At 38.0% G+C, this 14,419-nt stretch overlaps 1 protein-coding gene across 1 annotated transcript in view; it reads right to left on the bottom strand.

Annotated features, from left to right (window-relative positions):
- unc5ca (unc-5 netrin receptor Ca) overlaps positions 1–14,419 on the bottom strand; it is a 195,540-nt gene that overhangs the window by 20,538 nt on the left and 160,583 nt on the right. Inside the window, exons 8-9 of the mRNA XM_062416843.1 lie at positions 11,686–11,742; positions 3,227–3,418 (exon numbers count right to left, since the gene is read on the bottom strand). Coding sequence (XP_062272827.1) covers positions 3,227–3,418; positions 11,686–11,742 — 249 coding nt within the window. The remainder of the gene's footprint in view (positions 1–3,226; positions 3,419–11,685; positions 11,743–14,419) is intronic.

Raw genomic sequence — 14,419 nt, 5'->3', positions numbered from 1 at the left:
GACATTACAATTAGTCATCCCATTTTACAGTCAAAAAATACTGCCAACGTGTTTTTTTTTTTTTTTTTTTTTTTTTAAATAATATGCTAGTGTCTGATTAACAGCAGCTGACAGGCTGAGCTCTGGAAGGGTAATGAGAGAAAAAAAAAAGTAAACAAACTTGTGCTGTAACTCACAGGCCATGGGCAGACATTGTGTTGTCAGTGGCAGTATTGAAGAGAAAGGACCACACCAGCATATAAATGGACTGGCAGGCAGGCTTACTGAGCAGTGAAAACTAATGTTAACAGTACACTTTCGTTCTGGTGGATGTTTATTTGGTGGCTTGTTCAACAAGCTAAAGTGTGGGACAAAATGTGTGTTCATGTTGGTAAGTTAGATAAGAACTTTTACAGGAAAACTAATAGTAGATGATTGGAAAACTAAACTAAACATTTATGGTGTGTTCAGACCAAATGCAGAGCGATTCTTTTGTGTGGTGTCATTACATACAAAATCAATGTAAAGAAGTGAATAGATGTTAATTTGCACAGGGTGACATGAGTAGATGTGAATATATGTCCATGCAAGTTGAAAATGTTTCAACTTCAGAAAAAAATGTGTGCATATCGCAGAGAGGAGAGGAGAAAATGGCAATATTGGACAGACAATACTGCTAACTACTGGAAACAAATGTCCAAGTGCCCACACTGCATCCATCAATACTGCATCAAATTTGCTTAGATATACATTTAATCCATCTGTGTCCATAGTCAATGCCCCCCACTACCAAAGGGCAGTTTGTGCCTAGCAAGAGAAAGGTAAGGGCAGAGGAGTGTTTCATGAAGCAGAATTGAGTTTTTAAACCCCCCAAGTTTTTTTAGTTTTTAAAAAAATAATCTTTTCTAAGTTATATCATGTTTTGTATTTAAATCTGACAGTAACTGACAGTTAATATCAGCCTATATAAACAATTTATTGCAGCCTATATAATTGTAAGCATATATACAATATCACAGTTTATAAATCACAAAACTTAATCATTCTGGCTGAGGAAATGTTTAACACTTAAGGAAATTACATTAGTTATGAATAAATAAGTTAGACACTTGCCCATTTGCAGAGGGAGAAATCACAAGCAGTGCAAAAACAAAACAAAACTTTTTTTGCACTATATCTGGTAGAGTTCACTCGCTGTATGTTAGGAATAGGTGTTAGGTTACATACAGAATTTGTTATTAGCCTAACCAGCATGCTTCAACTCTCTCTGCTCCACTGTGTGTGTGTGTGTGTGTGTGTGTGTGTGTGTGTGTGTGTGTGTGTGTGTGTGTGTGTGTGAAGGAGCTGAGCCCCCCACTGACAAGAGAGCAGATGAGAGGACAGAGAGCAGAGACTGTCTGCAGTGTGACCATAACACCAAAACTTTATTATATAATACTAACATCAGGATTCGTTGTGAGCCTGTCACATGCAACTCTATCACATTCTTACTATGCTGCTTGTACAAGATTGTTTTTATTTGTTTCTTTCAGGAGGGGCCTGTTGGTGAGGTGGGACACCCCTCCAAGGCAATAGTAGTGGAAACACTGGACTTTAAGTATCCTGTTAAAGGAGTTGAAGTCTGTAGATCTGACAGTGGCTCTTAACACAAAATACATGGTGTAATGCAATCTATTCCTAAAATGCAATTTCCTGTTCACTTAATGGAGACTATTAAGCAGTGTTAAGTATAATGAGTACCAGTATGAGCACTTGTTTTGTCATGAACTATTTTAAGTCTGTAAATCGGTATGAATGCATGTCTCTAGGTTTTGCTACATTATTTTGCCTTTATTTGTCTTTGACAAATAAATATTCCAATAGGTAAAGTCCAATGTTCATGGCATCTGTGGTCTAATACCTGATTTATCCAAATTCCCTGTCCAATCCTGGCATTTCCAGTAAGCTATCAAATGCATGCACATTGGCGTACAAGTGTGTGGCTGTGTGCTTCTTCTTGTCTTGTCCATTTCAGAGAGAGAGAGAGACAGAGAGAGCAGAGCAAAGACAGAGAGTGAAGGATGGCTCCACTTTAACATGAAGACAAACAGGGAGGGAGCGTCTGTTGCAGCAGGAGTCACTCTGACGGGAGACACAGCGAGGCAGAGAGAGAGAGAGAGACATAGAGTCGAAGATGAAGACAGGAGGATGCTGATAAACAGGAAATGCGATTGACCTGAATGTGCAGATGGGAAGGGAGAGAAAGAAAGAGTGTGAAAGAGAGAAAGAATGGCAGAGGATGAGTGCTTGATGGAGGAGAGTGGTCTTTGGTTGAGACATAGATTAATCTGAACCTGTAGACTGACAAATGGGGGCAGAGCAAAGAAACTAAATGATCCAAGCATCAAGGCCTCAAAGTGGACAGAGCAGGTACAGTAATTTCCATGGAGGCATAATCACATCTGTTTTCCCTGTCCACCTACCTGCATATCTACATATATCATCTACATGTATTTTTCTAGATATATTTTATATCTTTTTTTTATACTCAACATTGTAAATGAGTGCCATGATTTGTTTTAGTTTAAATAAAGGTAATGTATTTATCTTTCTGTTTCTTACTTATCTATCCATTCACCTATTTACCCATCTATCTAACATTGCCAAAATTTAAGACAAACTTAAAATATATAGTCCTCTCCTTGAGAGAGAGTAGGAGGGAGAGAGAGACACAGACAGATACTTTCTGTCAAGTTCCATTGACAGCAAGTGTCCGATTATCCTGAGTGTTCTTCAAAAATACTATCCGTATCCGTCTCAGAGTTATTGTTTTGAGGCTGGCTGTGCTCTTACTTCCCTGCACGACGTCAATAGAATAGATAGAACAGAGTGAAGCACATGCTCCATGACAATGTGCAATAAAACACAATTTCAAAAGCAGGAGTTGAAAGCTTATAAGAGGCTGATTACATAATGCACTTTATTTCACTGAAATTGAGTGGCTTTTTCATGTAATTGTACCTGTCTGAAAACATTCTTAAAATTTGAATTAAAGCTTTGACTACAGTAGAGTTTTGATTATTTTGAAAAAAATACCATCGCACCTGGAGAATTAAGAAGATTGTCAAGGTATCGTATCTGTATATTTTTGAATAACATACAAATACATGTTTCACATGATCATATGAAACTTAAAAATAGCTACTTATGTAGTTTAGTAGTTTTCAACACAAACTAATTCAGACTTAAGTAAAATATCAGTCCTTACCTGATCTGGCTGTTTTTATATTAACAGACTGGAATCCTCCGTTTAGTGCTGACGTGTCGATGATGTCTGAGTCAAAATCGCGGTGTGTCTTGCGGTAGACAAAGAGTGCCACAATGACAGAGATGACCAGGCACATAATCACTGCGATCACAATACCCACATACAGAGCCACATCATCTGTGCTTGGAGCAGCTAGAGGGGACACAAAGAAGAAGAGAGGCTCAATGTTTGGCAGACATTAACTTTCACTTAAAAGAGAATATGGACATGATGATATGTATGCAGTTATGTCAGAACAACAATGATCAATCTTATGGAACAGTTGGGAAAGCATTTTTCATGAAGACAAGATGAATAACACTGTGGGCTTTTTTATTTGTGTTCAACAATTTCATTTTCAACTCAGACCATCTTTAGGACATCTCTATAGGTTTCATTTCAAATGAAACTTTTAAATAGCCCTCCAGCTTGTGTAATATAATATTTTTTCTAGACAGAGGTAGAGAAGGAGGCAGAGAAACCTTTCATAAAACAGAACAGTACCAACTCTTAAAACTTAATAAGGCTGTTAATTATTTTACAAGAGTCCTAACATCCTTTTTCAATCTGGCTGAGACATTAATGGTGTTTCAGTGAGAACAACAATGGAAATGTCATGTATGATCAGTATTTTAAAACACCAGAGGGGACTAAGAAAATATTTAACTGATGGGGTGATGCAGCTTTTAAAAACCTATAAGCCACACTTAAGGATAAAGGAGAGAAGAAATGAGGAAAGGATGGGAGGCAACAAGTAAATAGCACAGAGGAGGAAAGATGAGGAAGTAATAGGAGGGAAAGCCAATATGTGGGGAGGGATGTGGAAAAGAGGACATGCAAGCAGATGATGAGCAAACAGAAAATAATAGAGAGGAGAGGAGAGAAGAGAAGAGAAGAGAAGAGAAGAGAAGAGAAGAGAAGAGAAGAGAAGAGAAGAGAAGAGAAGAGAAGAGAAGAGAAGAGAAGAGGAGATAACAGCAAAGAAGAGGAAAACAGGTCAAAAGAAGTGGAAATGCACTTGGACTTCAAAGCAGCAAAACAAACAAGCCTACATATTGAACATGAAAGCGCTTGTGAAACTTTTTTGAGTAGTCTCACACTTAAAGCACTCCTCACATAATCATGTCCTCTGTAGCCAGTAGGAGGGGATTTGTCTGCAGCTATTAAGAAGAAGAGTAAAAGTATAGGAATGCTTCTTTTAATCCGCCCTTAAAGTTGAGAGGCAGATAACAGGCTTTTAGCTACAAACAGCCTGAGTCATTTACTAAAGGATTTAGCTGTTGTCGCATCAGAACAAGTTCAGAAAGCATGAACTTGATTATGCATAAAAGAATCCTTTGATGAAGCACACAAACATTCACGCTAACATATGCTTATGCACTGACAAGAATGATACAAACATACACACATTCACAGAGGAGAGGTCACTAGTGATGGTGTTAGTTATTCATTTACCACTTGAGGGAGCTGTGAGCCACTTCTATTATCTATGGGAAGCTCAACGCGTGATGGGTAAAAGCATGTCTCTCATTATTAAGCCTGAGATCATGACGAACAGAGGGTCTGGGCAGTTTGTCAAAGGAACAGATAAAAATATATATATATACTTATGCTTAGCTTCCTAGACACATGTACCACTGTGTTGTCCAGTGCTTGGGACACAGATGAAGTAACGACAAAGTTTTAAATTGCAAATATGCCCTCCATATCTTAAAAGAATATGCATAACAACAGTACTGTATGTAAGTATCACTATAACATGATGTAAAGTATTAATATATGATGTGGTGAATGCACAGATGTAGTCTTGGGTGGGTTTGACTGTCCCAACACACATTACACACATTACATTTACAGTTTTCAAATGTGAGTGAAATGTATTAATTTGTAGCTAAAGTTATTCTTCTTTAACTGTGACTTAACTTCTAGCCTTACCCTAACTAAACTGTTGTATCAATTAGTCTCTACTATTGTTTAATCTGTTTAAAGTTGCCCGTTAAATGTGAACATAAATGTGCTTGTGGTAGTAGCATGAAATGTCCATAATGCATGATAACAGCCTCAGAGTTTGTGCTCTTTTCACAAGGGTGCACAACTATGTGGGGATGTATTGTAGCAACTCAAATCCTGTCAAATATCTGTTAACCTAAGAGCAGCACCTTTAAATCTCAAAAGTTTATCCCATTTGGATTTTGTCATATGAAGTGACAGATTTCCATTTGATGCCCAAACTGCATTGCTTCATAAAGTTGCCCTGTTATCAACGTCCTTGCACTTGCCAAGGGGGAACAGAATTGGATAATCCTCTTAAGTACCAACTCTGTGATCTTAATTATGATCATCATCACCATCATCTATTTAGGGAATCTTTATCTTGTTTCTAGTTTAACTTGAAGGTCTGTAACTTCAGAACATGTAGGATTCTTGGCAGCCAAAAAAAAGATCACTTCTGAACTTCTTTTTTTCCCTATCGCAGAAAATCTTTGGGATACTTTGGGATATGTTAACTCAGCTATGGTGCTGCATTATTCCTGAGAGTGTGTGTAACGTGTGTTATACCAGTGGGCTTAAAAATCTGTTCTGCACTGTCTACCAATTTGCATCCCAACTCTCTCAGATCTCTCTTTCCTCCCATCTCACCCCTCTCTCTGACTCCCTGTGTCTCTGTCTCCATCTGTTTGATTTGTAGATGAATGAAATAGCATGTCCCATTAGAGCTTCTACCTGCCTAAATAACCTACATAAAACTGATGGAAAACAAATGTTTTCGTTTTTTTCCTTCTAATTTCCAATTTTTTCCTTTGTGATTTATTTGTTCTGAATACCCATGTTGAATACTAACAAATTGAATACATCTCTTTACTAATGGTAGGAACAGCAATATTATACACCGTCATTTATACTATGAAATCCAATTGTAAAATGAATGCAATGCAAAGAGTAAACAATGGCCAAAATGCTTCACGTTTCACATCATCAAAACAGTCATCTGGGGTCAAATCAGTGAAAATCACAATGAAGTGATTGGATTCAAGAAAATGGATGGATTTCATTAAAAAATAAAAAAGGAGATAAATAACATTATGGCTCAATGAATTCTCAGAATCCATAATACAGAATATGAAATTGTAATTTCATTCATTATTATTGTTATTATTTATTTTTAAATGGACGCTTAAAAGTTAAGTTTGAAAGCAATCTAAAAATGCTTAAAATGTAATTTAAAAAAAATTATTTCTTATGTTCTTTTACTGTCTGACAGCATTGCATAATAGGCTTTCTTTTTCTGACAAGATGGAGGCTGAAAAAGGGACAGAGCGTGGGTGTGCACTTTTGACCAAACGCAGATGAATGAATAATGCGTTTGGACCTCTTTGTGTATCTAAGCGTGGCCTAAGGCTGTGCTCTGTGAAGCCAGAATGACAAAATCGGCAGTGATAGAATGAGGAAGGAGCACAGTCTGACTAAGTACTGACAGGTATACACCTATGTTCATTTTTACGAGCACTCGAGCAAGCACTGACACTCACAATGAATACATGGACAGCCAGGCACACACACACAGGCAGGCAGGCACGCAGGCACGCACACACACACACACACACACACACACACACACACACACACACACACACACACACACACACACACACACACACACACACACACACACACACACACACACATATTAACTTTATCCACATGTCAACTATCTCCTATGCTATTCTCCCCTTGTACCTGACAAGCAGTTTCATGTCCGAAGCACTCACCCGCAAGCCTGGCTAAATTGGATTTAGATTAAAAATATGTGCCTTTCAGTGGACACACCAGAAAGGAATTGAATAAATGATAAACCACCTGGGAAGAGAGAGACGCATTCAAACATCCAGTCTGTGATGTTCCGGCAAGTACTATCTGACAGCTCTCTATAGGAGGGAGAATGTTTTGTTTTAAAGGTCAGGACACACAAACACCACCACCATTGCTATGACATATGCACACAAGTGTGTATGCGCGAAAAAAACAACAAACAAGTGTCTCGAAAGAACGAGGATGGATGATGCTGAGAATAATTGCATTGATCTATCAGGGTCCAGTTGAGACACTTTGCAGACAGCTGACACGGAGCCAGTAGCGTGTGTGTACATGTGTGTGTCCGCCCTTTGAGAAACATCTGTAGGCAACTGTTTTTTGTTGTTTCTACACATCTCAGGTGAGATGCCATTTGAGATTGATGGCTTCCATTCTTCACCTGCTATCTCTAAGTCAGTGTTTAGCTTTCCATGTGTTTCTATTTGTATGCATGGTTGTATACAAATTGAACTAAATTGTTTTTTTTTATTCAACATTTTTTTTATTATGTAATTTAAAGTTTGGAAGCTTATGTAATATATTGTTTATGAGGTGCATTTGACAATAACCCATGGTGGTTAAAGGATCCTGGTATTTGATATGATGGGATGTGGGAAGGGTGGTCTTTTCTTCTGTGTTACCTTACAGCAGGGGGTCCAATAGAGTGTTTATGTTGTGCGTGTGAGTGTGTGAGAGAGAGGGAGAAAGAGAGAGTGATCCAAATGAAATGGTTTTCCAGTGCGTAACCATAACTATTTTGCCAGTGCCCTCATGCCAAGCTCAGTTTGAGGTATACAGCCTAAATGAATAAGTGATTAAGCTACTGTGTGTGTGTGTGTGTGTGTGTGTGTGTTTGTGTGTGTTTGTTTGTGTGTGTTTGTGTGTGTGTGTGTGTGTGTGTTTTTTGTTTTTTTGTGTGTGTGAGTGAGTGTGCAGACAGACTGATGTCATTGTGTGTCAATAATAATGGGCATCTTAATTGGTTCAACTTTACTTATTTGGCTACATACAGTGAGTAATACAGGTGTGCCAATATATGTGACTGTGAATTTTACATGATAATAAACCTTTGGGACTGAGGAAACTTCAGACATTATACACACACTCTTCATCACACACAGTTGATTACACACATGGGCTAGCAGAACAGAAGCCCCAGCTCACCCTCAGTCAGCATGGATCGCTGTCTATCGATTGGCTGAGTTTTTTGTCATTCTCAGAGTCTGTCCAATCTGCCACAGAGAGGATTTAAAGAAGGAGGGAACAAGGATAATTCAGCTTAGCTTGTCTCTATCTTCTCTGTGATCTGCATCCAAAGCAGAGCTGTGGACAAACACTACTTGAAACTCGTTCAACTGCCTTTTTGATCTTGCTTGGCACAAACATGCAAACACCACCCATACTGCACTCCTGGCAGACACATCCGCTCTAAGTAACTGGCAGGGAAGAGACAGAGTACGAGAGGGAAAGCAAGCAATAATTTGTGTTTGTGTCTATGCTCATTTTCTACAGCAGAGATGGGAAAAACTTGATGGTTGTTGATGCCAAGAAATAAAATATAGAATCATGTTGAGGTCGAGAAGGTGTATTCATATATCGAGAAACAACTCAGTGTTTGAAGTTCCTATATCTTATAAATGGTGTTAAAAACTCAGTAATACAGTGCAATTGTAGCCATTTAATGAATGCAAGCCTTTCAATGCACCTTATTTTATCCACTTGAAAGGGACATTATGACCTATTTTAGTGTCTGCTGGCCACAAATATGAATCACAAAATACTGCCAGAAGCTGACTCCTTCCACACAAATATTTTGCTCAGCCATCCGTCTCAACCCCTCCAGCTAATCTGGTCTGTAACTGACACAAACAGCTATGTCACATTTTCAATAAAGAGGCATGCGAGTCAACAAATTAGGATAAAAATGCAACATGATAATTTTAATAATGGTATTTGCTTTGTTGGCCAAAGGGATTTTAGACCTCAGCTTTCACGTCTGAAATATAATATTCTATAGTATACATAGATGCTCCACAAACACCATCCTAACTTATAGAAAGAGTCAACGGTGACTACAATGCGACCACAATGACTAACAATTACTTTAATGTGAAATCTACAGTGGGTGTAAATGACCCAAAAACCTTGGTCTAAATGGGCTCGAGACTGTGAGTGGACCATAATTAGGTCCACCCTTTTAAAATCAAGAGCCAAATATTCCTTAAGCCACTCATACTGCTTAAAAACTTGTTTGTAGAACAATATTGCTTGTGCAATAAAGCATTAAATGTCTTCCACGTTGCTCTTTTAACTGACAGCTGTGAATGCAGAAAAATCTGATTTTGCTCACATGGCTACTAGATGTGAAACCGGATATGGAGGTGCTCAGCCTGATATTTGTAATCTGTTTTAAGGCCCTGGTATATTCCAAAACTGTCTTGGACATGGAAAGTTGGCAGAAACTTGTTTTAACTGCATTGGGTGTCTGCATAGGTGGATGTGTTCACACATGTGGGGATGGCAAGTGTAGTTTGCACTTCATGTGGGTGGTCAACACAGACCTCGTGGACATGGGCCAATGACAAAATGTAGGTTACACTGTGGCTACATAGACATAGTTACATAGTTAAAGTATAATGTGAACTTTATTATCTACGTACAATAATTCAACCACAATAAGGGTATATCCAATGTAGTGATCAACAAGAGGAATGTCAAGTCTCAATAAAACAAATTTGCTCTCTGATTATACAAATTAGACCATCAATGACAATGACATGGCATTTATTAATGTACTCATTCTCTTGTACAAATAGGACCAACTTTGTGATTAGTGAGTCTCAAAAACACTCATGCAACCTCCCAAGGCTCATGTTACTGACGTTATTTTTTAATATTAACAACACAATGATAATCTGTTAAATGAGTAATGACTGCTTCTATCTTCTGTCTAGCTCTCTCTGTATCTGTCTGTGAGACTTACAAAACACACTGGGATGATGAAATTTTTTCAGCAGCCCCTAAACGAGAGTCATTAGAGCACATCACAGGCGCTCATAGATTTCTTTGAAGATAAAACGAGTGCTCCTGCAAAGGGAGAAGCAAAAAGCAAGGTAATAATAAATGGCAGAGGTCCTTTCCCTCTTGCACCTCTCAATTTTTGTCTTCCTCATAGTTTGTAGTAAATGTCTCTTTCATTATGTCACTTTGAAGAACAAAAGTAAAAAGCGAAAATGATGGTAAGAAAAAGAGGCTGGGAAGGAGAGAAAGAAAGGGTGAAGGAGGGGTAAGAGAGCAAGAAGGAATTGTGAATCTATTTTACAACCATTATTAAGTCTCACTCTTTTTATTACTCATTAAGTAGTTTTCATACAATCCAAGTATTGCCCTTTCCAGGTGATTTTGTGCCTTCCTATAAATTATAATTCATTTGCACAAATGATGCATCAGTGTTAGGCCAATTTGACAAATCAAGCATTCATTTGGGCAACTCCTCAAAGAGAATGGGTCAAATCAGTCGAGCTGAATCAAAATTCTGTCCAGTCTTTCAGTGTCCATGGTTGGACTGCACTCCATTGAGCTCCAAGTGAGCCAATACCCTTGTTAACATAAAGCAAGTGTTCCGAACTAAGGCAAACTGCCTACTTTGGCAATGATTCAAAGCTGGCTGGCTACTCTCCAAGATGGCCACAGCTGGAAAAAACTCACAAATTGTGAATCAAGTGAACTGGTGCCAAATCGATTCACTGCTATTGGACAGGAAGAAAGAAAGAATCAAGTTAATTAAAATAATCTGTCACCAGTACAGTTCATGAAAGACACAGTTTAGGGATGTGGCACTACATTTTAAATGATGGAAGACTGATTATATTTTAGCAGACCTCAAGTGGATGATAAAAACATAGAAAAGGTGGGACTTCATGTATAACAGAATGTTTCCTAAGTGTCTACCTATAATAGCCTATAACCTGTAAAATTAGGTTCATTATATTTCTCTTATTTTTGTGTTATATCATACGTTACAAATTGATACTAGTAGTGTCATCTTTCTGTTTCCACAGTTTAAATAAAAGGAAAATGTAGTAAAATACCAAACAAAGTCAACTATACATAACTCAAAGTTTGAAGCTACTCCGGAAAACACAGAATCGTGGTCTCTGCTATGACCGTCTGATACCAAGAAGACGGTGAAGGAATTGTGTAACTCAATGAAACATCCATCTTGATTAATTTAAAATACAGGCCTTTCAGAGTTCTTACTTCCATCATACAAGCAAAGATGTAAATTATTAATCTACCACGACTTCCTTAGTCTGAGAGCAGAATAATTAACTTTTAGAACAAGCAACTGTTTGAAGACTTCTTTCACCAGCATAACAAAAAGATTGCACATGAGGGGAACTGGTCATAAGACAAGAGAAAAACACTCATCAAGCAACTCAAATTGAAATGTAATGATAAAGCACACAGCATAAACCAAAGGTAAATGCTCAGTCAAAGAAAGAAACACAAAAATGAGTGAAACAAAGGGAAAATGGATGATGGTAAAACATAAAACATCAACTTACATGTGAATCCCATATCACTCTTTTCTTTGCTCTCAGTGGACTTCTGAAACAATGAACCTTAGGACAAGAAAAGAAGGGGGTGATGCAATGGATGGAGAAAGAGAGAGGAACACAACAAAACATCAAACAAATGAGTCAAACAAAATGGGGCAAACATGACATGACACAGACACACAAAAAACAATGCCTTGACAAGTTTCTTTCTTTCTGTCTTGTTTTATCTGTTTAGTTGTCAAGTCGATATGAAATGAAGGCTGGAAGAACACAAAAGAAGAAAAAGATAATTTGAGAAACCCTGATATTTGTTGGACAGTTAGTGCTGTGTCATGCTGAGTGGTCTACTTAGTTGGGACAGACAGAAGGTCTATGACACAGAGGAACTGCTGATGTACTGATGTATTACTGAAATGCTGGTGTATAATTGATAAAGGAAAAACAGCAACATGATGGGCTTAAAAGCTTTCTGCTAGATCAGCTGACCGTAGTAGACACACTGATTCCGCACCAAAGGGCAAGAAACACTGACAAGGTTAAGTGCAGTGATGCACAAATATAAACCTACAGTAACACTTGTGCACAAATAATGTAGTATTCCTTTCAACTTTGAATGTGCACTGGGCTATCTTGCTCCGAGGAATGTGAATTTGGTTATAATTAACATGGGTCTATTAGATTTGTAATTCTTGTGTTTAATGACTTTTTTTTCTTTTTTTCTACATGATTGGTTAATGTCTAAATCAGTGATCATAATAAAAGCAACATGCCATGACAGAGATGTATCATGCTCTAATTAAACAACAATTGAAAACATGATGGCAGTAAAATGAAGCATAATTTATTTAGTTAAGGTGCATGCTCTTGCAGTGACCTGCAGTCGGTTTTAGTTAGTTCATTTTATGTTTTTATGCTTAATTGTCTATGGTGGTTAAGAGCAAGCACTTTTAGACATTTTACTATCGATCAGCAGTGATGGAGCTTTTAATTATCGCTGCCTTGACTTGATCAACCTAACTCTCATCTGCAATGGAGTCATCCATCATTCTCTGAAGACAAAGTATACTAGAGACTTCCTTCTGCAATGAAATACACAGAATCGAATCATCGGGCTAACGCTAAATCTTCAGTTGCCCGACTTTAGTCGAAGGGACAAAACTTCAATTTGTGATCATTTGAGTCGAGTTAAGAAAAGGAAGCGAGGGAAAAGAAGATGGTGTCAGACTGCGACTAAGGAAGCAGCAGCTCACCCCTATTCCCCAAGACAGTTGCATCATGGTATTCACAGAGTCTTGGCTCAAAGGACTTGGATAGCGATCTGTCTAGAGATGGATTTGGTAGTCCATTTGTCTTGATTGGAGAGCAGAGGTGACAGGTAAATCTCATGGAGGGGGCATATGATTCTATATTAATAAGTGCCGCTGTAGCTCTGTGACTGTAAGGGAAAGACTTGACTTGCCTGATGTTGAACTTCTATCAGTGTCACTCCATCCATTCTGTTTACCCCATTAATTCCAACAAATATCCATAACAACTGTGTATATCGAAAGACAAATCCTGCCACTCATTCTTGGACATTTTAATAATGTGTCCCTAAAAAAGGAACCTCAATCACAGGCATACAGAAAAACAAGAACAGAACCAACATTACAATGGATGGCTTTAGGTCAGGTAGGTAATTTGGCAGCGCTTGTAAAAATGTCTACTTTTTTATATAACTTTAGATGAAGTTGAGAGACTTAGATGTAAACCTATAGACAATGAACACTTTGTCCAGGAGCAGAGAGAAGTTGAAAGGTTTGTTTCTCTAAAGATAAACAATAGCCCTAGTCCTGACAATATCAGAGGCAAATTACTTAAGTCTTGCGCAAGGCAATTCAATTCTATCTATATGATATTTTCAACACAACATGTACCTAACCTTTTGAAGCAGGCTCTGATCACCCCTCTTCCTGAAAACAGCAGACCCAAAGCTTTAAATGACTTCAGCAGTCACCTTCTTCTCTAGTAATTAAAACCTTGGAAAGGGTTGTGAGGACAGAGTGTGCAAGGGAAACCGAACATGCACTTGACCCTATGCAGTTTGCCTATTGTGCACACCGAAGAGTTGAGGATGCTACAATCACTCTACTTAACCTTTGGTTTAAACACCTAGAGAGGAATAAGACCCATGTTAGATTGCTATTTATTGATTTTTCTTCAGCCTTTAATACTATTCAACCCCACATTTTAGCCATGAGGCTGACAGAGCTTTTTAAGTTGAGTCACAATCTGGTGGTTTGGATAATGGATTTTTTGACAAACAGAAGAAAAAGGGTGAAATTGAACAGCATTTTATCAGATTCATTATGTTCATCTACTGACTCACCCCAGGGCTGTGTTCTCTCACCTTTACTTTATATTCTGTACAAAAACATGTGCCAAAGTAAGCATGAGAATAGGGCCATATTGAAATTCACAGATGATTCAGTCATTGGTAGTCTATTCCATGACAATGAGTCAAGCCATGGCCTAGCCATTGATCAATATGTCACCTGATCTGACAAATTTTTCTTGGAGCTAAACATATCTAAGACAAAGGATATGATCATAGATTTCAGAGATCGTGCCTATGATCAATAAAGACCAGGCTGGTGACTGTAGGAAATATCTTGAGACAATCATAGACTTTAAGTTGACCTTTGACAAGAACTGTAAGGCAGTAAGTAAAAAGAGACATCAGTGTTTATTTTGTCTCCGA

This window comes from Scomber scombrus, chromosome 4, assembly GCF_963691925.1.
Source record: "Scomber scombrus chromosome 4, fScoSco1.1, whole genome shotgun sequence".
In the NCBI taxonomy this organism is placed as follows: domain Eukaryota; kingdom Metazoa; phylum Chordata; class Actinopteri; order Scombriformes; family Scombridae; genus Scomber; species Scomber scombrus.
The sequence above is the reverse complement of the archived record's forward strand: the minus strand, read 5'-3'. Positions and strand labels throughout refer to the sequence as shown.